The sequence below is a fragment of the Harpia harpyja genome, chromosome 10 (genome assembly GCF_026419915.1).
Source record: "Harpia harpyja isolate bHarHar1 chromosome 10, bHarHar1 primary haplotype, whole genome shotgun sequence".
NCBI classification, from domain to species: domain Eukaryota; kingdom Metazoa; phylum Chordata; class Aves; order Accipitriformes; family Accipitridae; genus Harpia; species Harpia harpyja.
Window position 1 is genome coordinate 32,692,080 of NC_068949.1, and position 24,578 is coordinate 32,716,657.

The window sequence follows — 24,578 nt, forward strand, 5'->3', positions numbered from 1 at the left end:
AGCATGAATCAGCCTGTCTGCTCCAAGGTAAAGGCTACAATTCTGTTTCGTATTCAATGGGAACTCTTTTCCCAGCCTTTTTCTTGGCTTCCTGCTTAGAAAGAATAGACTCTCCAGAGACAATTTTGGATCTGGACCACAATCTTGCTCCCTTCAGATAACTAAGTATCTCTGGGCAGGAGTACATTTAAAGAAGCAGCTGGTAATTATGAGCCAAGTGCTTACTGGCAGGATTTCCCCCTGCTGCTGAGCCAATGCTTTTGGGAACTAAATGACTCTTTGGTGATAATTATCATGTAAAACCCACAAGCCAGGGGAGGTTCTCTCATTAGAACCATCAGCAAGAAACAATGCAAAGGTGGGCGGAGGATGGCTGAAAATTGTGTCTGAGGGTTGCTTGACTCCCCTGTCCTCCACACACCCAACGTGGTTCTACATAATTGCTGGGCATTTTCTAGGTAGTGCTTGAAAGCTACAAAATCTTTTCCCACACCTATAGCAGTAATAAAACCAAATGACCTTTTCCTTCCCGCTAATCAAAATGAACTGAGCAGCACTGGAAATCCATCACAGCACTTACTCTTTTGGAGGGTTAAGGTCTTCTGGGCGAGCCTCAAAGAACCTGAAGACTTCATCGCACTGTGAAATGTGAGGAGGAAGCCGAACCAGCGCCTGCAAAACGAAACAGGGAGGGAGAAGCACTTAGAAAAGTCAAGTTCAAAACATGGCCTCAAACATCTGAACTACCAAGCAAGAGGAGGCAAAACAGTCCTGGCAGGGGGAAGGGAATACAAAAGGAAAGCATCATGCCTGGCTACTTACCTGAGAAGAATGGAAATACCATGTCTTGACTGCAAATGTCAAGTAGGATGCAATGAACTGAGACAAGCAATGGTTCTTAGAGTCAGCCAATGTAATTTTTTTGCCATGTGTGCAAAAGCAGAATTTGTTCCACGTGTGCAAAACCATAACACTGAGTAGATAAGTGTTGTGTGGCCGGGACAGTCTCCATGATATGTGTTCGCACAGCACCTTAAACAGTGCTTAGGGCTTACACGCTTTATGCCAATGCATGCAAATTCAAGCAGTGAAAATCTACAGACTCAACACCCACTAATACAACAGATGAATGTGCTCCATAAAGCTTTCCATTAAGCACTGTCAACAGAAAAAGCAGTTTGCTAAAAAAAACCCCAACAAACCAAACAACCATTTGCTCGTAAATTAACAGGAAAGGAAGTTTGATTAAGTGACTGGAAAAAAAAAAGGCAGAGAGGCTATTTCTGCATGAAGAAGGCTTCACATCACATCGTGGCTAACAATGTCCATGCACTCTGCAAGGCACAGGTACGCAGCACTAACGCATTCAGCAATAGTTAAGTACCATTTGGGAAGCAACCACATTACGTTGCAGTGTACTGGAAAGCGAGACTTCAAACCAATGAGAGAAGCACACAAGGCAGAAACGTGCTATGAATTTGCTGTTCAGAATCTAGAGCTTTATGGTGCCAAAAGAGGCCAAAGAGCTGTCCTCAGCCCACAGAGATGGGACAGCAGCTCTAAGTGACGTGACTCTGAGATTGCCTCCAGAAATGACCAGCAGGAAAGGAAAAGAGGCTGGTGTTCACCTCCTCCTGTGCTAAGTTACATTGAAAATAGGCCACAGGTTAAATATAGACCAAGCTTCTTAGAGGTGCTGTAAACCTGTTTGACAAAATGAGATTGTCTGGCTTTTCTGCTACTTGAAAGTAGGACAAACAATCTTGAAAGATGGATGAAAAACTGCACCAGAGCTAAATGAAGGTGCATTAGGGCGAACTGGTTATACTAACCCATGAGACATCTGATTGATCTTGGTCAGACACACCAGAAGGCCCAGCCAAAGCATGAAGGCAGGATAGGGCAGTTGGTTACCCTCACGGCTGTTTTTAACCAGGCTTTCGAAGTCACCAGATTTGTTTCCAAGACCACTCCTGCTTGGGGATGTGAAACAAAAGAGCTGAAAAATGAAAAAATCCTGCTCTGAAGCTGCAGGTCTCCAGTATTAGATGATGAGGTCTTGTTTTGAGGTGGCCTGAAATTCAGAGCCAAGTACTTCCACACCTACAGCTCTCCTTTCCCTGGTGGAGGCATGTTATAAAAACACAAGGAAAATCCATTTGATATAAGCAGGCTTGTGAAGAATGAGGCCCTGGCCTTTGGTCACATGCAACTGCACTATAGAGCAGAAAGAGATACCTCGCAATAAGGAAGCAGTATCAGATGCAGAAGCCGGGCAATAGCCTGGCAGGTCCAAGTGCTGGGGCATGTGTACAGAGCACGGCTGGTTGCTGCACTACCACAGGATGAAACGTAACAGGTGGAAAACTCAAGTGCTTTAATTTGAAAGAAGGATGCCCTGGTCCCCACTGCTATCCACTCAATCTTGCCTAAAAGCATAACAAAGGTGTGAGCTCTCTGCCCTTATTCCAAGTGTGCATAAATGCATGCATCCAGCTGGCAAATCAGGACTAACACTGGGAAGTTAGGAACTGCCCGGGAATAGTAACAGTCACAGCATGTTGAAAGACAGAGTAACGCCTCACCCGCACAGGCTAACAAGGACATAGACAATATTAAAAGCATGTTTTGTTCATCTGCATCTCAAGCAGGAGACAGACTTACATAGAGAAGCAATGCTGTCTAACCAACAGTGGATGGAGCTGAGATTTAGTGATGGCTCTATTACTAACGCCCTTCTCAGTTCGGGCAGGTTACTTAACCTCCTTCCATCAAATTCAGCAGGGATAAATCTTCAGTTACCCATTTACAATGCTGAGCAATAACACTTACCTAATCCGCAGAAAGGTTATGAGGCTCAGATATTTAATATCTACAGTGTGTTTTGAAATCTCAAAGGGCTTGATCTTGTGCAGTTAATGAGGCAAGAGCAAGCACTGCAAATGATATGTATCATTACTAGGGAAACACAAATACCCAAGTTATACCTATCGCAGGGGGTCCTGGACATCAGACACCTTCTCAAAGAGTCACCACTTCCCTACAGGTCACAGGTGTTCACCCTTCCCAAAAACCAGGCTACAGATGTCAATACTGAGCTGGAGCACAGAGTAGGTTTTCAGTGATGGAGGAGCACAAATCCTACCAAGCTGCCATGGAGATTTGTGTTTCTAAATCTTTAGAAGCCTTAGGAAATCTGACCCCCCTGAATCAGTGGTTCCCTGCCTGGAAATATCCAGGAGCACTGTGGTCCTGCCAGGCCGGGGAGGGGTAATTGAAAAGCACATCCGTGACTCCAGGCTTTCACAGGCAGTGGATAAAAATCAGCCGAAGCCATTTCCACACCCAGCTATCCACCTTCCCACTCTACGGACATGGCAGCCCAGGGGCAGGGCAGGCTCTCCTGCTTCTGAATCACCTCCCAAAGTACTGCAATTTTCAGCCCAGTGCACAGAGGTGAAATGAAATCCACTCGGTAGTAAATTGCCATTGCGTGTTTTTCACGGAACTCAGGTGTAAGTCTGCAGCTAGTCAATTTTTCCTTGTTTTGATTAAGGAACAAAGCTTTAAGAAGGGCTAAGAAATGCTAAGAAAGTGCAAACAAGGGAGTAAAACCAGGCAGAGTCGGTCTATTGATTTTGGACAGTGGCAGGGAGCAGCAAAGCTTTTTTGAGAAACAAACATCTCTTCAGTAAACACGCAACATCCACCCAGGAGCAAGCCAAGTCCAACGCAATTCCAGCAAGCTAACAGAAAGTGCATTGAGGAGATGAGGGACACCACTGTCACTCTGCAAGGGGAAAATGCAAGTTTCTGGCATTTCCAGCAACACAGTTCCAGGGCAGAGCTGCAACAGCCTGAAGGAAAGACTGCAGGGTCAAAGAAAGAAGGGTAAAGAAAAAGAGGACAACAGATGGTGAAAGGATGGAAAGGATAGGGAAGTGACATTATTCCTGGGAAGTGGAAACCAGAGGTAAATGCACACAGCTACAAACAGTAAGCATCCAGAAACAGCAAGGAATTTGCACAGGAAAGGTGAGAGATAAAAAGTGCCAGCGAGCAGAATTCAACCTTGCACAACCACCAAGTATTATCAGTAATAGCATGTTGCCTTACTCAGCATGCAAAGGCGGACGTGCACTGCTCAGACCTCACACGTTCCTTAGGAGGTATGCTTTTATGTGTTATTTCAGCCTGTGACGATGTCTGTCTCTGTATTACAGGTTTCAGACAGTCTTGCAGAGTGGATGATCCGAAAGGCTATTAGAAAAGCTGTAACACCAGCCAGGGTGTGAGCAAGCAGCTCTCGGCACTGGGGACGGCCGGCTACTCACACAGCACCAGCTCATCTGCAGGCAGGCTGCTGCACGCCGCACACAGCATTCGAATCAGAGCACCAGGCACAGGCAGGGGTTCATCGCTTAAGGTCACCTGAACTGCAGACAGCCCCGTGGGACTATGTTACAGCTCAAAGGCTCCACAAAATACATGCACATGGGTACAAAACCGTGCAGGTATGTGTAAGGATGCACTGAGTGCTCTGTGTTGCATTTATGCAGATACATTTATAAAAAACAGGCACACAGACATGTATATGTAGAGCTATACAGCGCGCGTGTAGGCATGTGATATTCACCCCACTGAACTTTATAAGTCTAAAACGGGAGACTGGTCACACTGGTTTATCAACCTGTACAATCGCTAGAGAAAGACCAGCACCTTCAGGGGCTGCTCTGCCTATCCCACCACATATGTCTAGCTCTGGGTGGGGTGAATCATTGACTGTCTCTCCCCGCAGCCCATTGAGGGAGTTCAGATATATCGCTCTTGGATCCCTAATGTTCAGTGAGGTTAATCCCAGCTCTGCACACAAATACACAGAGACAGCTGACCGTACCGCATAGCTGTGACTCCCTGACTTTTCATATTAAGCATCCTGTTCTCAATTGTTTATCATTTCAATTAACATTAATCATTAGTGCCAGACATTTGGGAATGGCAATGAGTCCAGCAAGGGGCAAGGTGCAATTAAAATAGTTCATTTCTCAGAAGAGAGAAATAAATTGTTTCACCTAAGTGAAAACCCTTTCCATTTCTGTTTTGTTGAGAGCCTCAAGTAACTCTAAGCTTGAACCCAAAGCACTGAAGTGTGGAGGTTGGATGGCAAACACTGAGTGTCAGACAGAGACATGGATGAAGAGTACATAGTGGTGACTCAGACTGAAGAAGAAGCGGGGAGATGTAGGAATAAGTAAAGAGCTGAGGGAAGGAAAAAAAGAAGGTGCAGAATTTTGGAAGTAACTGGGACATAGTTCTGGGCCTCTGGCATGGAAGGACCATAAGGCAATGGAAAGCGAGGGTCTACTCCAGGTGCCAAGGGGCATTGCAAACAATTAATTCTCATTACTGCAGCTGGTCTAAACACATCAGGATTCTGAAATGTAGATTAAAAAATGACAGATAAAGTTTGAAAGTTTTTCATTTAAACTCTCATTCTTGACTACAACTAACTATTACTCCATCTTCAGTCAGCACCAGCTTAGTTGTACAATGGATAGAGACAGAAACATCTGTGTATCTGTCTTGACAGGTTCAAGGATTAAACCTTGAAAGAGAGGCAGGACTGAGAGACCAAGAGGCAGGTAATTATGTTTTTGAAGTGTGGTCTCTCACACTGTGGACATTAATAAAAGAATGATCAATATTTCCTGGCACTGGTGTGACTTGCTCATCTAATTCTTATTTAGGTGGCGTGCATTTGGGTACTCAAGCCACACTACAGAAAAGCCTGTAAGCTTCTACTTAAATCCACCTCCAGTTGGGACAGCATGAAGGCATGTGACAAATTCAGGTAAGTCTTTATGACAATGGGACTTCACATCTTAACAGCTTCCCTGCACAAAGATGCTTCCCTCAATTAGGACCAACACACACAAAGATGCAAGTCTGCAAATGCTGGCCTGAGTCTTCCCAGAGTGGTTTTGTGAACCACCGACCTCAGAGGTCCTTCTTGAACACAGGATGGTACATACTGGACAAGCACACACCAGAGGTGTGTTTGAGAGATCAAAAGCTTAATAAATAAAATGCCCCTGGCAAGGCAAGGCTATGAAGTTGCTCTTTCTTTCACATTGGCAAAAACTCCTAAACAAATTAAGAAAACCAGGTCCAATGAGCCCAGAAGACCTTAAATCACACTAAACTAATTCCAAGCCTACAGTTAAGAGGGAAATCATCCAGAGATACCAATTCCAGTGGGTAGCACACATTTACTGGCAAAACACAGTTTGTTTGGTAGTTCACTCAGGTTACCAGTAAGGACATCCAGACCCTGCACTTTCATGTTTACAGATAAGAAAAGTCCTGGATATCTTCCCCTGTGTGTCCCACTCCTCTGTTTTTCATTGCAACTTCAAAGTTTCTTGCGGCCTTAGCAAAACCACTGGCCTAATTACCTCTGTGATGGCATTTCTCTAAGCTGGTACAATGCAATGAAGAATCACCCAAGAGTGAGGGGTCGGGAGGCCCATGCTGTAGGGTCCAGAGGGCTGATGCCCCTGATACAGAACATTCTGCAGACCTCCCCTTACTGCCAAGTATCCCCACAAACTCTCAGACAGCCTCTGCCTGTCACTGCGCCTATGCCCGGTGCCAGAACACCACCACATCCAAACAGCAGAAGTCAGACCTGCTTCTCAGCCATGCAAATCACCACGCTCTGTCAGAGACAGTCTGCAAAAACAAAACAACAAATGGTCGAACATTTGCACTGCTCATTTGCCAGGGCCCATCTGCGCTTTTTCTTTCCAGGGCAGGTGAAATGGATGGAGAACCCACATCTGGCAAAAAAATTACCACGAACTTTGCATCCAAACCTGCCTCCCTCCTCTGCTTCCTCAGAGATTCCAGTGGACAAAGGTCTATTGACTTATTTATTCATTGTATTATCCCATGTCAGATTTTCTCCACCAACTTCACCCACATCATTCCAGCATAATTCTCTAAATTTTTCAAAATTAAGCATGTTGTCTGCCTACTCGTTTTAGGACTAGCATGGGCCGTAAGCTTTGCACTCTTCTTTTATAGCAGCAGGACTGAACTTGTCAAAATGATGCTCTTGCTCTACAGTTCTATACAATTCTCTAAAGAGTCAAAACATCCACTGGACAGGGGAAGAAATGCAGAAAACAGCTCACACCTCCAAAGAGGTGGGCATGATCCCACTCTCAAGTCACGCACATGCACCAGTAGCTGTTACAGAGTAGGAAACAGTAGTAAGTAAGATTAATTTACTAGTGGGGAAAAAAAAAAAAATTCCCTTCTTATACCAAGAGAGTATTCATTGCATTTCACTTCAGCTTTCTAGAAGTTAGCATCGGAGCTAAGCAAGTCACTCAGGTTCCCTCTGTAGTTAAGCTGAATGGAGAGACATCCTGTGTCTGGTTTAGGCTGGTGAAATGAGGCCACTCTGGTTGAGACTCACCACCTAACTTTCTGTTCCCAATTCACAGCCTTCTGTCATTCCTACTTAACTTCATATTGGGATGGAAAGACTACAGTAAGATTATGAAAGTCATGTTCCCAGAAACGTTATAATTGGTGACCTTCAGTGAAGGTAGAAAGAAAGCATTTCTGAATTTTAAGCCCCTGCTAAGCCCCAGAGATAAAATCCTGTCCCTGATGAAGGTCAGTAACAGAACTACCACTGACTTCACTGTACCAAGAAGCTCCCATTCTACAAGCTGTTTCCCTAAATTCTTTGTACCTTTGAAGTTCAGTGCCTGATTTTCATCATTATTTTCAGTCTTGTGGACCTTCACATCCTGGGCCGGGTTTGGAACAGCAATAACATAAGATAATCATTCTTTGAATAAATGCAAATTGGATGAACCATAAATATTCAAAAGAAAAACTTATTCTCACAAAATGTGCAGACTTAGAAAGGTTGGGAGAGGTTATGAGTTGCAACTCTCAGGTCCCTCTGTTTATTTACACAGGTTACCAACTGTGTGCTGTGGGATTTAAGAATGACTGGGTACGTCCTGTGCCAGGCAATGGTGTGCCCAACTACCATCTTCATTTACTCTCTGTAATTAGGAGGAAGCTGGAGCAGAAGGCGAAGAAATCAGCCCATAACTGGATCTGGTGAAAGGCAGGACATCATAGCTACTTCTATACTGTTTTTGAAGAGTGGGCACAAGCTTGCCTACCATCCACACTGGGGACAAATTAATGTCTGGGCATGGATTTGGAGTCAAATGCAGGGGATGGAAAAAAAGTTTGGCATTCCTTTACTTGCCAGTACTGGCTGAAGCACTCACCTACCTGCAGCCCAGACTGTTCAGGCACAACTACAGTCATACATGCTCCAACAAGATACATCCCAGGGGGATGGATGAGTTAGCTAGGGCCCTCCTTCCTTAAAGACCTGACACCCCATGCAGAAAGACACTAAGGAGGATGTAGCCCTCTTGAAGCACACACAGACACGAGATGCAGTGCCTGCTCTCAAGCTTTTCAGTGACTACAAGCCTCGCTCTCCAGTGCCATCCAGATTTAAGCATCTTCTACTGTGAAGGACAGAGGCAATTTAAAGACAAATTACAGTAAACTGCAAATGAAATAAAAAGACACTACATCAGGCACAGATGAGCCAGAGATGACTGGAAGCTGGGGTAATATTCTGGAGAAGTCACTATAGGTTTGTCATAGTCATTGCTGGGCACCACTGTGGCTGCTGCTGCTGGAGACAGGAAACACTGGGCTGGGGAAAACTGGGCTAACCCAACATGGCTGGGTCTATGCTCATAAAAGCAATGTCTGTTAATAAATAGGTTAAGTAAACAGCTTGGCTTTGGGGAAGCATCCAGCCATGTCTTCGAGCTGGGCAGCAGCAGTAGATCTGCCCTGTAGCATCTGAACCAGAGTGAACTGAGCCAGACTTCTCCAGGAGAGAAAAAAGGAAACGAGAAGGAGGGCAGCAATCACAGCGCCGCAGTGTCAATGAACGTGCCAGCGGCCGACGCCACGACATATCCCTTGGCTGTGACCGGCAGGGCACCAGCGGGCCCAGCTGGGTCAGGTCGGGTCTGTCTGGGGCACGGACAAAGGGGTCCCAGAGAAGCAGCTGCCCCCCGGCATAAGTCACTGCTTTCTCCTCTGCGCATCTGCTGGGTGAACCCTGACATCAGCCCTCACCACTCCTGTCGCCGGCAGTTCCTGTCTGAAGGAGGGCGGCTGGGGACGCAGTGAGACCCTACATATTTTAAAGAGAGCCATTCGGCCACAGGCAGGAAGACAGTGCATTAGCTGTCGCACAAGAAAGACTGATCTCATGAGACAAAACTTTAATCGCAGCTTCCTCGCCCAGGGGTGTGCAGATGGCATGGGTTTCACATACACACCACCCCCCCCCCACCCCCCCCCCCCCCGCTCCCCAGCATGCCTCAGGCACTTCAGCGATCTGCTCCCAATTTTGGATGAGCAAATGTCTGACTGGAGAAGTTCTTGGGAATGTATTTTTTCCCCTCCACCTGCTCTTCTGGCTTTCTAAAAACAGAAAGAAAACCCCATGGGAAATAAGAGAGGAAGCCTGGGGTTTAAATTATGTGCTGACGCGCTCGATACCTCTACAAAAACTGGGTATCCGCCTTCCTTAGAAATGACTTTTAATCTACTGTCAGAGGATTAGTTATCATCAAATCATAAACTCTAAGCTAGAAAGGAAAGATTAGGTGACTTAACCTTCTTCTCAACACAGCTGTGCTTTTCTGTCCTGCAATAAATTTCCAGGCTTTCACTCATCTGGAGAAGCACTCCTGGAAGCCACCGGTCCACCCCAGTGCTGCACCAGCTGGCACTGTCCCTCGTGTGGCACTGGGGGACAGATGGGCAGGTAGCAGAAGAAAACGCCATCTTAGTTGTGCCTCTCTGCCTGCTCAACTCTTGCATTTATAGAGGCTGAAGTAGAAATAAAATCCACATTTCGGCCAGATGAGGCTTATGGCCTTTACTGAATAAATGAGGTACCAATCCGGTGCATAAAGTTTGCAGGCTAAAACGCTGCAAGGACCCTGGGAGCAAAGAGCAGCCTGTTTTCATCTGCCCTGGTAGTCCTAGCGGCGTTTGGGAAGGACCATCCTTACGAGGGACACAACACAAATGAAGCTCTTAGTAGTATCCCGCAGGGAAAGCCCAGCGTTGGTGGTGGCTATGAGCCCCCAGGCAGCAGGCCTGCCAGATGCTTCCCCAGAGCTCTTACCCTGCAGTACTCGTCGATGGGCTTCAGCCTCTTCACAGCTACGTCTCGGACATGGCTCCTCCGGAACAGGATCTTGCCTGAGGAGGGAACAGAGGAAAGGGGAGAGTTAGGGGCATCGCCTGCCATGTGGGGTAGTGCAACAGCACCGAGCAGAAAGCTCAGCAGACGGGGTTCCATCCCCGGCTCCAACCACAGCTGTCGGCAGTGCCGGTGGCTGAGCTCTGCAACCCCATTATGTCCCCAGTGGAGGAGTTCCAGCACTGGAGGGGTTCACACAGCAGCAGCGTTGTGTGACTGCGGTCCCCCATCGCTACAAGACAGACAGGACGGCACGCTCAGAGGAGGTGTGAGGGGCAGATCCGCTCCTGCCCTCGGAGCAAACTGCACAGAAACAAACACACTGCGGGGCAGGCAGCAAAGGGACACGGGGCAAAAGCTATTACAGGAGCATGCATGGCACCTCCTGCAGCTGGATGCTGCTGGTCTTAAGTTTGCACAGGAGATGCAGCACACGGCCAACAACTACCACAGGCACAGCAGCTCTCTGAAACCTCAGTGACTGCCACCAAAGTCCCGCTTGTGTGAGCCACCGAAAGGGGACCACAGTGACTCAGGGGGCAGAGGGAGTTTTTCTGATTTCATCCTACAGATAACGCAAGAAGTTTTGGTTCCCTTTTAGTGGTGGCATTATCCTGGAATGGACCAACACTATGTTATGACTCTTTTCTACTTTGTGGCTGCTTTGGCATGTCCGTGCTGGCAGAGCAGGGAGCATTGCCGGGGTGGACGCGGGCTCCATCTACGCCCCATGCCTGCCCACTCAGCTGCCTCCCACTGTGGATGCTCCTGCCCTTGCAGGCAGACAAACCACACAGCCAGCTCACGAGCAAATACAAGGCTGTTGGTGACAGAGCCCTTATAAATCTACAGAGGGAAACCAAATAATAGAAGAAAAATAAACAAACTCTCTTTTTTTGAAAGTAAAAAAAATAATAACCTCAGTGTCCTTACTGGATGACATATCTGCAAGCAGTTAAGATTAAATAAACAGCTCGGTTTTGTGTGAAACTGATTGTAACAAAGTTTATCAAAATAATCTAGGAGCTGAGTTTCCCCACACACAAGGATGTCATAGAGTTGGTATTTTTTTGGCTAGAAGGGATTATATCTTCATAGCCTTTTTTGGTGGTTTTCTTCCCTTTTTCTTTTGTCCTGTATTTCTTTTAATGTAATGAGACAAAAAAAAATTATATGTTCTCCTTGTGGTGGAAGAAAACAGTATCTGCCAGCATTATTTAGTCCATGAAATGCCTACGTAAAAAAACCACTGACATATATACCACCCCTGCTCCAAACTTCTTCTGCCAACAGGCAAATAAGATACTGATCCATAGATCATGGGATAAGAAAATGGACTAGGAAATGAAATCAGATCCAAAATCTGATTATGTGGCTTTGATTTTGTCAAGATTACACAAGCTGAGAGGTTAATGAAATGGCAGCCTTTAACAGTCCAGTAGCAGAGGCTCTAAACCCTCCCAGATTCTGCCCCTTTTGGTTGCCTTTTCTTCCACAGCTGCTAATCTGGAAGGTGTTAAAGCCTTTTGTTTCAGACAGGAGAAAGTGGTTTATCTCCATCCCCAATTCTGGCAACAAAACAGTTTGCCCTGTGAGGTAAAGCCGTTTCCTAGTGCCATAAATTTATCTCTCTGGGTTCCCTGTGGTTATCTCATTACAAAGCTGGTGCTGAGCCATCCCTGTAGGATGCGATGGCATGCAGTCGCAGAGCACGGGGAAAATCTTCAATAGGTGTCCAAGATGTTCATCTGAGCTTTAGCGATTTAGCCAAAGGCTGCTGCAGAAGGAAGGTGGCACTTCCATCTCCCTGCACTGACTGACTTTGGACACACCAAAACCTTGCTGCGTTCCTGCTTCTCTGTCCGGTAAATGGGGAGAACTACCTGCATTTCAAAACATTTCTTATTATTTCTGATAGCCTCTAGGATCACACTGTACTTGTACTGCATAACTGCAGTAAGCTGCTTTTTGGGGGGGGAAGAGGTGTGGGGGTAGCTGTAGAGAAAAGACTAGTTCCTTTCCCAGTGCTCCAGAAATGCTAGTGTGGGAGATCTTGGTATTTATTTGCAACTTTTATAAACATACTGCAAAGAGAAAGCAACATTTTGGAAACATTCTCGCTTTCCTGTTTTCAGTTCAAGCCACGAGTCAAAAGTCGAACCGGTGTCCATATAAAAACATAAAGGAACCAAAGACTTAAACACATTAAAGATCTTTTGTAAATGCAATTCAGCTTTCCTAAAAGGACAGTTTACAGGGAGGCCCAGTCTTCAAAGTAACATAACAAATGAAAGACTCAAACATAAGAAACAAGATAAATATAATAAAGAACGTTATATTAAACACAGAGTACAAAAAAGACCCCAGGATATGATGAGTCTTAATTCAGTCCTTAAATGGAGATGGAAAATATCAGGATGACTGTGGTGTTAGGACAAAGCAAAGCCCAAAAGGTGCTTCCATTTTTATCCTTTCAGAAAAAGGAAGATTTTCCCTCCGATACTGGAAGCTGGAAAAGGCTCGATGAGGGCCATGGGGAAGATCTGTAGTTGCGCAGCCCAGTATGGCACTCAAAACTGAGATCTGGAGAAGGCTGAGTAGTTTAGAGCACCATAGAATAGCAATCAACAAAGAAAAAAGCAAGAAGAAAAACAAGGACACTCTGCAAACACATTCAGTTCTGGTGGGAAGCAAGGAGGGATGCCCTTACAAATCCTGGGGGTCCTCAGGCAGAGAAGTCTCATTGCCCAGGGTACTGAAGCACCTCTTAGGAGGGACAACTTCCCAAATGCCCAGCTTCTCCCCTTTTCTGGGAAGACAGACTGTGCTGACAGAAGCTCGGCCAAAGCCATCATGACCAACCAGCAGGAACCACTGCAGATGCAGTACGAGTTACTATTGCTTTCTCCAGTTCCCCCAATTCCACTGGTCTTCCTCTGAAAGCAAGGGAGGTCCCATGGGACTGGAAAAGGAAGGTAACCTGAGAGACCCATGCTGCACACTCTTTACACTCTCCAAGTGGGTGCGCTGGACACAGACCCCATTAATGGAAAGCTTTGCCTAACGAGGTAGTTAGGGTCACCATAAAGAAATAAAGAGCAGGCAGACAGCCGAACAGCGGGGCCATGTAAGAGCCAGTGAGGAGCCCTCAGGACGGCAGTGGAAAGGAGCATTTCATGCAGCACTAACATGAAGCAGGGAAGTCCCGGGGTGGCCGGTAAATGCAGAACAGCCCAGGCAATTTCCTTGCGAGGGTGGAGTACTGGTTTATGTGCTGCTTGGCTTTTCCTCTGGGTAGTTTCCACATCTCTAAGGAAGGGATCTACTTCTACGTGAGTACATACAGTGCTGCTTCCTCTCTCCTGAATTTTACTGCAGCTCTTTTAATCCTCCTCAGGCACTACACCCCCCTTTTACAGAAGGACGAGCAGCTTTTTAACCATGCTACAGCCCAGCTAGGAAGTGAACGGGAAGTCTGTCTTAGACTCAGATGTGAAGCTATAGGCTACGCAGGACGGCGCTGCCTCTTGCAAATACTTCATTCACCAATGTGCCAGGCTTGGACCAGGCCAAGGGAGGTCTGGCACATGTTAGGAAGGACTTCGAGGACTGCAGCACTGGGAAAGAGAGATGTGGGGAAGACACAGGGCTCCAGCCCTGCTGTTAATGCAGGATAACAATATTTATTTTTATCCTTTTTTCTTTAAAGAAAATATTATTCCTAGGAAATTAATGTGGATAAGAGGCAAAGTATCAGGTTTAGCATTGTAGGGGCATCTTAAGTCATCCCTTCATCTCTCTGTGTGTATATATATATATAGATGTAGTCTTTAATTCCGCGACCACACACCTCTTCTCCCACAAGACCTCAGTTTCCTCCTGTATACACAGCGGGTGCACAAAGTGGGAATAATAAAGCTATGCAGGAGACTGTCTATCTGGCAGCTGCTGATTCTGCAAGCTTAAAGGTATCCTCTGAATATCACTTTATTGCTGCATAACCTCATACTTGGAGTAGTATAGATTTTAACAAGTGCCATGGACCCCAAGAACAAACAGCCCTAAAAGGACCCCAACACTCTGGTCCTCCCATTAGCCTATAGGTCTGGGCTGAACACACTCCAGAAGGGTCCATAGCCCAATGCTTTGTAATGGTCAAGGACGTAGTTCGTGCAGGGAAGAAGCCCAGCTCCTGGTGGGCTTGGTGACACTGTGGAGCACAGTCTGGAGGCAGGACAGCACCAAGCATCACTAAGCAGAGAAGCACTAGAAGTCCCCGAGGGGATGCCTAGCAGGAGAATCCAGTCTTTCCTTTTCAAGGGAGGGGGACAAAAGCTATACAGTCCCTACAATCACAGCAATTGCCAGCTGTCACAGCAGCTACTGACCTAGACCGGTGATTTGTAAGCTCTAAGACAGCCTCTGAAACAAATCTCCTCATCACACCTTTCATTGCCAAGGGGAGGTGCTGCCTATCTAGACCTCAAGACCTTCTAGAGAATCATGTCTTCATGATCTTCCCACCACTGTGCCAGTGGCTCAGCCCTGAGCTGCCAGCTTTGCTGCTCTTGGGAGCCAGGCGGTGAGTGGGAGCTGCGGCAGGGGCAACAGGGAGGCAGGGAAATTGCTGTTTCGCTCCTTTCCAAATCTACCAGAGAACAGATCCACCTATTGCTCTTACTCTCTGATTGCTGAGCCTGAGTCTCCTTTCAAGGGACATCTAGGTGACGGATTGGTCTAAGGACACCAGTTGTTTCATGCAAGGAGCGTCTGTCAGAGGTCAGGAAGAGCCCAAACCCACTGTCAAAGGGACAATAGACAAATGCATATTCACATTTAATCTTCTACTTCAAGTACCATCACCACACTTCAGAGGGCAATACATGAAGCTAGCCATATGATAAATATTCAACAGCAGACAGCCTGAAGACTAATGAGTGCATTAAAAATACTGTAATGTCTCATCTGATTAGAGAGACATGTGTTGCCTCTGACTACAGAAGCTCCACCTGTGGAGGCTCTGTCAGTCAGCTGTCTCCTAAGAGCAGGGAAAAGCTCCTGTTTCTGCCTCTCCATGTTGTTCTTGTTACTGGGCTATTGGTTCTCTCCTCTTTTTACCCGACAACCTGGGAGGTACCAGATCTGTATATGTCTATTGCCAAGCAATGTGTTCCACCTAAGATCAACTGCTCAGAGACAGAGTTTGTTTATGAGATGAGGTCAGACTCTTTTTGCAGTTACACTGGGGTTGCATTGGTAAAAAAGAGTAAAGAATTTAGCCCTCATGCAGTTACAGGTTCTCCTTTTGGGCTAAGCAGCTTCCTCCAGTGTAACTAAAACCATTTTGCTGCTCAAGTATTTTTATGAAGGCTTCTACTCCTTACAAATAGCTGTTATTATTATTTTTATACACTGAAGAAGCACAGATGTGCAATCAGATATGACACAAATTCCCCTTAACCCATTCAAGCTGTGACATCCACCTCAGGGTCCTGCCCAAAACTCTCAGGCACCTGTCACACAATGTAACTCCCAAATGGAGCATTTAAATAGGCACTGCCGCCTTGCAATATAAAATGGGTAATTCAACAGCACAACACTATGGGAGAGAAGAACAATTTTATGTTTCTCATGGAAGTACGTGTGATTGTCAACCAGATGGCAATCTAACAGTGGCCAAAAAATAGGTGTGTTCCTTACAAAATAATGTCTTTTACATGGGGATCCCAGTTTCCATGGATTGTTTCATCCATGATTTCCTGCAGTCAGAAAGCCAATGCCAGGGTCCTAACACTGATGGCATTTGCTCCTGACAAAGAAAGGGGAGGGAAATGATTCATAGTGTTTCCACCGGTGGGAGAGGGAAGGACTTTTTTAATAAGTAGAAACTCGTGACAGAGTCAGAACTGTTGGCTGAACTTGGCTGCCAAAGAGCCTCAGTTGATAAAGGCCTTTGCTAATCAGCAGGAATTACTATGGAAGGTGACAAGAGGTGATGGAGACAGATGGGGCAGCCAGGAAAGCCAACACAAGCAATAATAATATTGCCCTGAGATATGGGGGATGGTGGGGAGGGTGTCCTTCTGCACTTGGATCCTGTTTTTAATGTGCATAAGCTGCAATGTTAAAGAAAGTCACCGAGAAGCAATAAAGCATGGGAAATAACATGGCTTGTATAAAAGAATATCACCAGGAAGAGGAATTAGAAGTGATAAGCAGAATAAGCCTTATGTGAATAATTACAAGGGGAAACCAAAGACAGGCAAGAGGCGAGGCTAGATTCCCCACCAGCAAAGAGCTCCTAACTCTGAACCTGGCTGCCTTCCACTGTCTGTAGGGGTGGCTAGTATCCTCCAGGGAAAACAGCATCAGTTCTAGAACAGCTTTGCTAGTACAGACTTTGGGAATTCAAGCACCAGGCACAGCTGGAAGAAGGAGAAAAGCCACGAAGCACTGATGCTGAAATTCAGGAGTGACAGATGGGGGCCACGGGGTGCAAATCTCAAGCTAACAGCTCTGTTACTGTTTGTACAATGTTTTGCATAAGCCAAGAACTACTTCATGTTGCTCTATGTCCTGCTGCTATCACCCAAACAACCCATTGCTCCTGTAATCTCCTCTTCAGCTGCCCCAGCTGCAGATCTCCCACCTCTCCAAAGCAAGGCAGGAATCATGGTGCAGGAACATTAGGCAGTGTTTGGTCTGGAAAGTGCTACAAAATTATCCTTTCAATTTTCTCACTGTGGGCAGCTCTCTGTGCATTGGTCTGTATGCACTAGCAAACCTGAAGAGATCCATCACCTTGCTTAAACCAACTTTACCACCAGAGTACAGCAAAGTAAAGCATCTACCCCACACAAGAGGATCCCAGTGAGAGCACAAGTCCCCAGATTCCTTAAAACTGAACTTCCCAGTCTGTTGCAAAATGTTGGGAGTGTTGATGCAGTGAGTGAAGTCTTCAATTTCCGCAGTGAAATCGGTGCCTCCTTGAACTACACAGCTCAGCTTCCCCAAGGTGGAAAGTGAACTCATTTGTAATTACTGGTTGCAAGCGGTACATTAGCCTGCAAACAGCCAACTGCTTTTAATTGCAGAAAGCAGTCAGTTTGTCCGAGGGGAGAGGGAGAATGGTATTTATACCTGCAGCCCACAACACCGGCAACTGGCACACCCTCACCCAGAGGAACCGACCTGATGATAATTCCAAGTCTCAGAGATGAGAAGCCAAAAGAGGGTCACGTTTTCAAAACATCCGAGAAACACTGCCTTAGGAAACAGCACGGCTTCCTCACACGGAGGATGCAGGAGCGTCCCCCTCTTTGCATACAGTCTTTGCTACGCTGGGAGCAGAAGGCACAGAAAAACAGGAAAGCCTATGCAGATCCAAAGCATCACCCTTGCCTATGCATACTTCTTCCCCAAGATAAGAATCTGCACACTTACAGATCCACTGCTCCCTGCACTTTGTTGAAGGTCCTCCAAAAAGATCTGTTTCCAAATTTCTAGGACCAAGTCATCTAACATGCGGAAACATCAGGGCTTAAATAATGATCAAACTATCTAGACCCTATACCAAACTGATCAGAGAAATGTCAACCACTACGTCTCATCGCTGAAACACTTGGTTTGCCTCCTCTATCAGCTGACGCCAGTGTCCTGCTTTCACCTAGGCAGTTAGTGGCTCCTAACCTGTAATCTCCAAATCACTAGTGGTCCACAGACAGTCTGCAGAGCTATGGTCAAGAGTAACTTTCACTCCATGGCCAGTGTAGAAATGATGTGGATCACTGTATGTTGGTCCAACGAGTTTGGCAACCAGCAGCCCCTGTTTACATTACGTATTTGCTGGTGAATGTGCTTGTATCATATGAGCTACTCCAGCTCCTGACCCCAGAGTGGGAAAAGGCAAGAGCCCCTCAAATGCCTTTGTGCCACCTTAACCATGAAAAATGCTCTTCCCGAAGGGCAAGACCATGCCCCTGTAGCTACACCAACTAAACTCTTCCTCTGCTCTTTCCAAAAACACATCAAGTACCACCTCGCTTACTGGAATCTGCTGAAGTCAACAGGAGTCTTTCTACTGACACTCGGTGGTATGGACCCTCACGGAAGGACCATATGGTCCCACCTCAATCTTTTAAAGCAGGAGCCTTAACGAATTGAGCCTATTAAAACACTTGCACTGTCTTACAAGCTCTTACAAGACTTGTCATTAACGCATGCGCTAGTGTGACACTAAGCCCCAGACCCTAGCTCACAGACCCTGGGTCAGCGGCAGCCTCGCCGACAGGGAGCCTTTGAGCTACACCCACTGGGGTCGAAGACCTTGCAGCAAGGTCACTGGAGAGAGATGGATTTGTACCACACCCTTGCCAAACTACACTAGAAAAGCACAGTAACATCCTAGCCACATCCTTTGGCCTGACTGGCAATAACACTGCTTGGGAGACTCCACCCTTAAGCTGGTTGAGAACAGGAGCTGTGAATAAAATAATATTTGCACTCACACCACATAGATCAAAGTTATTATTACTAGGAGGTAGGTCATGCAATAACGCAGTGCTACGACATATATTCTTACAGAAACATTGCAATAGAAATTGAGGGGTAGGGATGCGAAGGTGGCTTCACAAGGTCACAAAATGAGCACACACTAACGAAAGCAGTGTGTCAGTCCCTAGATCCCTCTGCTGATCTCATGCAGAATGAAAATACATCTACCTTGGCATCTGGGGCCAGAAAATCTTTCTGTTCAAACATTTATTCTAATCAAAAACAAATCCTCAATTTTTGCCACAAATGAGGCAAAATTCTCTCCTGTGGAAGACCTTGATTAAGTCAGCTGCCAGGTAAACATGTCCCACATTACAGGAGGTGAAATTCAGCAGTCAGATTGGCAGGGACAGTGCTCCTCAGAGCAGCTGTGGTATTTGGAAGGCACCAATTAACACAGAAATTGAACAAACAAATAACGTGGCGGCAAACATAACTAGGTGTCTGTGCTTCTCAGAGGCTGGAACTCACCAGCTAAGGTTTCAGAGAGCAGTATTCAGAAACGAAATGCCCTGTGCTTTGCAAAACAGAGCACTGTTCTCTTTTTCCAAATGGAAGTGCTCTCCTGGAGTCCTCCAAGCGAAACCTCTGACTAGTTTTAAGCTGAATTTTCAGTAGACAACGACAGGCACAGAAGCAAGCCGTTGAACAACACCCAGACCAAAACCAGCCGGCCTCCAAGTCAGGAAGCTCATCTGCAGACCAGGACACCATCTAAAACCACAGGCATCATTCTCTGGTTCCAGACACATCTTTTTAGTATGTGTTACCTTTTTGTGTCGTTAAGACAATCTCTGGTAGGGATTTCCTCTCTGCCTGCTTTGATCCCTGATAAAGCTACTGTTGATTTCGAAGGCTCATGAGCGTGTGCTTTAAGGCAGGGATGGCTGATTTCTGTGTATTACAGAAGAAGAGAGATGGGCACTTTTATTTCCAGCACATGTTGGGGGTCTGACCGGTGAAGTCACGTTTGCACCTCCCTGCACTAACTCTGAAGCCAGACCTGCACCCCTTCCCCTACCTCCTCTGAGCTTGCAGTGCAATAACCCAGCTGGGACATGCAATCTGCCCACACCACCTGACAAAACGGCCTTTGGGTCAGGTCTGTGGCCAGGCCACCCAGCAGCACCTCCTCTTTAACTCTTGACCATGAAGCCACCCCTATTGCCCCTTCCTAGCTGATGGGCTAACCCACTCCTTTGGTAGGCAGCGGACACGGTGATCCATGTGGGCACATGTAGCCTGCACCAACACGAGCCAGCGTCCAGTCGCTCAGCCTCCCAGGGACAGCAAAGCGCATTCAGATCACTCTACCTTGGCTACAAGACTAAGAGCACTCACAGCAGCAGTTACCACAGCTCAGCTGATGCACAGGAACAGGGAAATGATTTTATAATTACTTATCAGATAACCAGCCTCCTTCACACCCAGCTCCTCCGTGTGTGAGCACTTCAGCCGTTTCCAGCTCAGGCCACTTAATCCAAACCATGCTCACATGCGACTTGGCACCAGCAGTGCCTGCTGACGCCAGAAGACAGCTGAGGACAATCTCCCTAAACAATTCCTCTCGGTTCCTCCACATGCAACTAAATGCAGCATTAAGGGTGCGAGGGCACCCCAGAGGACAGAGCTGCTGCCCTGGAGCTCAGGGTGGAGGGTGCTGAGCATCCCCAGCTTTGCAGGGCCACCTTCTCCTGGGTTCAGCAAGGTGCCTATGTCCGCTCAAAGAGGGAAATGGCACTGTCATATGTCAACAGCTTCGCCCACTGCAGAATAAAAAGCCTCTTTCAGGGATTAATGCTCTAAGCAATTACTCGCCCCATGAAAGGAAAAGTGCCTTCAGCCAAGGTGACAGCAGGACCCTAGGACTATGCACGCTTTTGTTTTCCTTTCACGGTTAATATGGCCTTTTCATTTCCCAGGGAGAAGGAAAAAAGGTGGACTGGAAACTAATGTTTTGTTATTTTTTATTTTTAATAAGGATCGCTGTGCCAGCAGCATAAAAACATGAAAATAACCCCAACTTTATTGCTAAATTAAAGAAAAAACAGTAACATGAATAGGCACAGAAATCTGAATTAGGAATGTGAGCTGATAATTACCCTTTCGGGCCCTGATTAATTGCATTTGAAGCCACGGAGACACTGAGCAGCCAAACGGGACTGACTGCTAACAAAATCCACACCACCAAACAAACTGGTCTTTCTCTCTCTGTGCCACCACACAGGAATGGCAGCTCCCCAAATGCTGTTTGCCTTTGTGTCCTGGTGTGCAGTGCTACGCAGGGCCGGTCAGAGGTACAAAGTCCCACTATTGGGTACCTCAGATAACCCCTCTGAGGTGGTCCAGCCTGCAGACCTGTGGTCTCCAAGTAGAAGGTCAAGAATGGACAGATGCCATCTCCTCCAATGCAGCTTCACTGGTAGTTGTAACACACTAAAAAGGGACAGAAGATTTAGTCCACTTTGTTGCAGTGATGTGAGAGTGTTGCATTTGGTTCAGTCAAAGATCTCTGTAGTCCAGCTCCCTGTCTACAAGACTGGCCAGTAAAAGATACGCAAGAAATTCAAGAACAGGACGCATGTAATGGGATCCTTCTCCTGATACACACTCCCCATTCCTGCACACCAGTGGTTAGCCTTTTTTGGAATTAGAAAACAATTTCTAGCAACCAGTGTTGGCTCCATCCTACAGAAACTGCTCTAGTACATTTTTGAACCCACAGATATTGTGGTCCCTATAGAGTCCTCTGGAAATGAATTTCATAATTTAATCACACGGCATGTGATTACATACTTCCTTTTGTTCACTTTAAGCTTGCTTTCCAAATTTCACAGGCTGCACATGGTTTTTTCATTCTGAGAAATAAAAATAATCACGTCCTCCACATTCTCTCAAATTCTTCGTGACCTCACAAACTTCTACTCTATCCCAACCACCACCTTTGTTCCAGACTGAAGACTTTTAGTCTATTTATTCCTCTCATACAGAAGCCAATTCACCTCTGTAATCACCTCTGTCATGCTTCTCAGCACCTTACTTTATTATATACCCTTTCTGAGAGGCAATGACCAGACCTGCACACGGTATTCACGACATGGGGAAATCGTGGATTTCCGCAGCTGAAGCTCTGGGTTTTGTTCCCCATTCTTTGCCTAATTCCTTCTAACGCCATGTTTGGCTTTCTGACTGCTGCTGACTGTTGAGCTGCAGTTTTCATGGAAACATCCTCAGAACTACTGAAATCTCCTTCCTAGATTGCAGCGGTCCTTTTTTCCCCCTCCACAGCACTGCTTTGTGCTTACCAACACTGAATTGCCTTTTTACCATTAATATCATGAGATCCTCCTCCAACTTTTTGCAGTCCGCTCCAAATTTGAGTATCCTAAGTAAATTTTGTGAGCAGCTAAGTTAGTTATATCACTAACACCCTCTTTTGCACATCCTGGGTTGAACAGCACAAGATTCTAAAACAGATCCTTCAAGAATCCTTGCTGGTAAAACTACGTTTCTTTTGGGATATGACATTTTTAAGCCTTCATCTAGACAGGACGCATTGCTTTAAACTGTGGGTATATTTTTCACCTATCGGCTTTCAATCCCCTATTTTAAAAACTTTCCTGGAACATTTTTAATTTCAAACATCAGAAACCAAGGATTATTGTTAATGTCCACAAATGCCAAAGCATCCATCCTTAAATGAAGGCTCCAATCTGGCAGAAAATAAGCTTACAGCCTATGTCAGTCATACATCAAATAACAAGAAAGGCTGTTAATATAATTATCTTCTTATTGCTATTTTGGGAGGCACAGTAGGTTTTGATGGAGCTTGTAGTAATAGGATCTTTTATGCCATAATTTACGAGCACGTCTGTCTTGAACAATTTTCCACATGGGAAATTAATCACATTCTGCCTAATGGGAGGAAAAATATCCCTTTGCAGTTTGAATTGGATTTGCCATGGTCAATTGGACGTGGGCTTCTTCTTTATCCCTACTCATAATCTGAGGTGTAGTGTTGCCGTCCAAAATTCACTGTGTTAGACTCCAAAGATGGAGATATTTCACTGACGGGTGATACTTTTATGCAATGCCCACAATGAAATAAGTCAAATATACCAGCATGGCACAGTCATAAAATTGGATTGTGGCATATGTCAGGTATTGTAGATAATTATTGCAGAAAGCACCTCCCAGTAAATTTCAATTGCAGCTTCTGTATAGTCCAGCAACTTTGGTGTTACTTCTGTGAAAAAGAAATACTCAGGCCAGATTTAGGAAGCAGGCAACACATATCTCCCCACCAGTGGACCTACACAGATCACCTGGAGCCAGGCCAGGATGAAACGGTTGATCTGGCTTTGCTCAGGACTGCGCTTGGCAACGCAACTCAAGCCACCATTTCGTGGACTCACGTTCTGATTTGAAGGTGTGAAACAAGTTCCTGGGTTGCACAACTACCTAGAACATTCACGGTCCTCCCTCTGATGTGTACCTGTATCTCAGTGGTACAGCAGGAGTGAATTTATCTAAGGCAAGGGCTTGCATACTTGAAATCACAACATCAGCAGCTCCACTTGGTACAGGAGTACAAGACCTCTCATCAGAGCCACTGCCCATCCAGAGACGCACCACTGGGCATGAGGTCCTCGGAGATGCGACTGGATGCTGAAGGGGCCATGCTGCAGTTCTGAATGACACAGGACAAGGTATCAATGACAGCTCAAGGACTCACAGGTCTCATTCAGGTGTACAACACAGACGTTTATTCCTGCAGGCAAACTCCTGCAAGAGACCACAAGGAATTGAACTGAAGGTTCCCCATATGCCAGGCTAATGACTCATCTGGAGGCTGGCTGTTCTTTATATCTCCACAGGCACTCAAAAATGAACTGTCCAGAAATTGGGGCTGGCCTTTCCTAAGGTTTTTACTGAGATAAGTTGCCAAATTTCAGTTCAGGTTCAGATTTTAATCCCTTCCTCTCTCGTCACCAAATACCCAATGTGCAGAGTGCATGTCCTGGTGCCGATTCATCTCCATTGCATATCTCAGAGACACACTTCTGCTTGAAAAATCCAAATTTTGTTTTTGGTTCCAGTGGAAAAGGGGAAAGAAAGAGAGACTCAGAAAGGGTGAGGGAAAACAAACCAGAAAACTAACACTTCAGCTGGCACCTGAGATAAAGAAGGTGTTTCCAGGTAGCAGGAAAGGAAGCCAAAAAGATCTGCGTCTCTGGGATCCCTTGACTTTGCCATTAAGAAGCAGAACACAAAGTTACCCAATGTTTCTTTAAGGCTGAAAGACTAAAGGAAAACAGGATGGCTTAAAGTAAAAAGGAGTAATCGTATGACTGGAAACTATGAGTGCCCCTAGCCAAGCACCCAAAGGAACTGAGTAATGTTCATTAGTCAGTGACTTTATTGGTACTTGGGACTTTCGACTGCTGAGCAAGATTTAGACCAAAAAGATATTTTGGGGCATGCTACTCTATTTATGTTTGGACGGAATTCAGCCTCACCCCGCATAATATTTTTCCATGCTGGTTTGAGCAGAACGAGCCCTCACTTTTTCCCTAGGCAGGCTAAGAGAGGGTCCTTTCTCGGGATCAGCACAGTGGAAATGTCACTTTGCAACAAGCAGTGTGAGGGCAGAGGGAGATGGCTGGAGAGGAGCGGTCCTTTTGCA

At 46.0% G+C, this 24,578-nt stretch overlaps 1 protein-coding gene across 3 annotated transcripts in view; it reads right to left on the bottom strand.

Moving 5' to 3' along the window:
- SH3PXD2A (SH3 and PX domains 2A) overlaps nucleotides 1–24,578 on the bottom strand; it is a 269,424-nt gene that overhangs the window by 149,321 nt on the left and 95,525 nt on the right. For all 3 annotated transcript variants that reach the window (XM_052798568.1, XM_052798569.1, XM_052798567.1), the window contains exons 4-5: nucleotides 10,262–10,338; nucleotides 581–672 (exon numbers count right to left, since the gene is read on the bottom strand). In XM_052798568.1, the coding sequence (XP_052654528.1) occupies nucleotides 581–672; nucleotides 10,262–10,338 (169 nt within the window). The remainder of the gene's footprint in view (nucleotides 1–580; nucleotides 673–10,261; nucleotides 10,339–24,578) is intronic.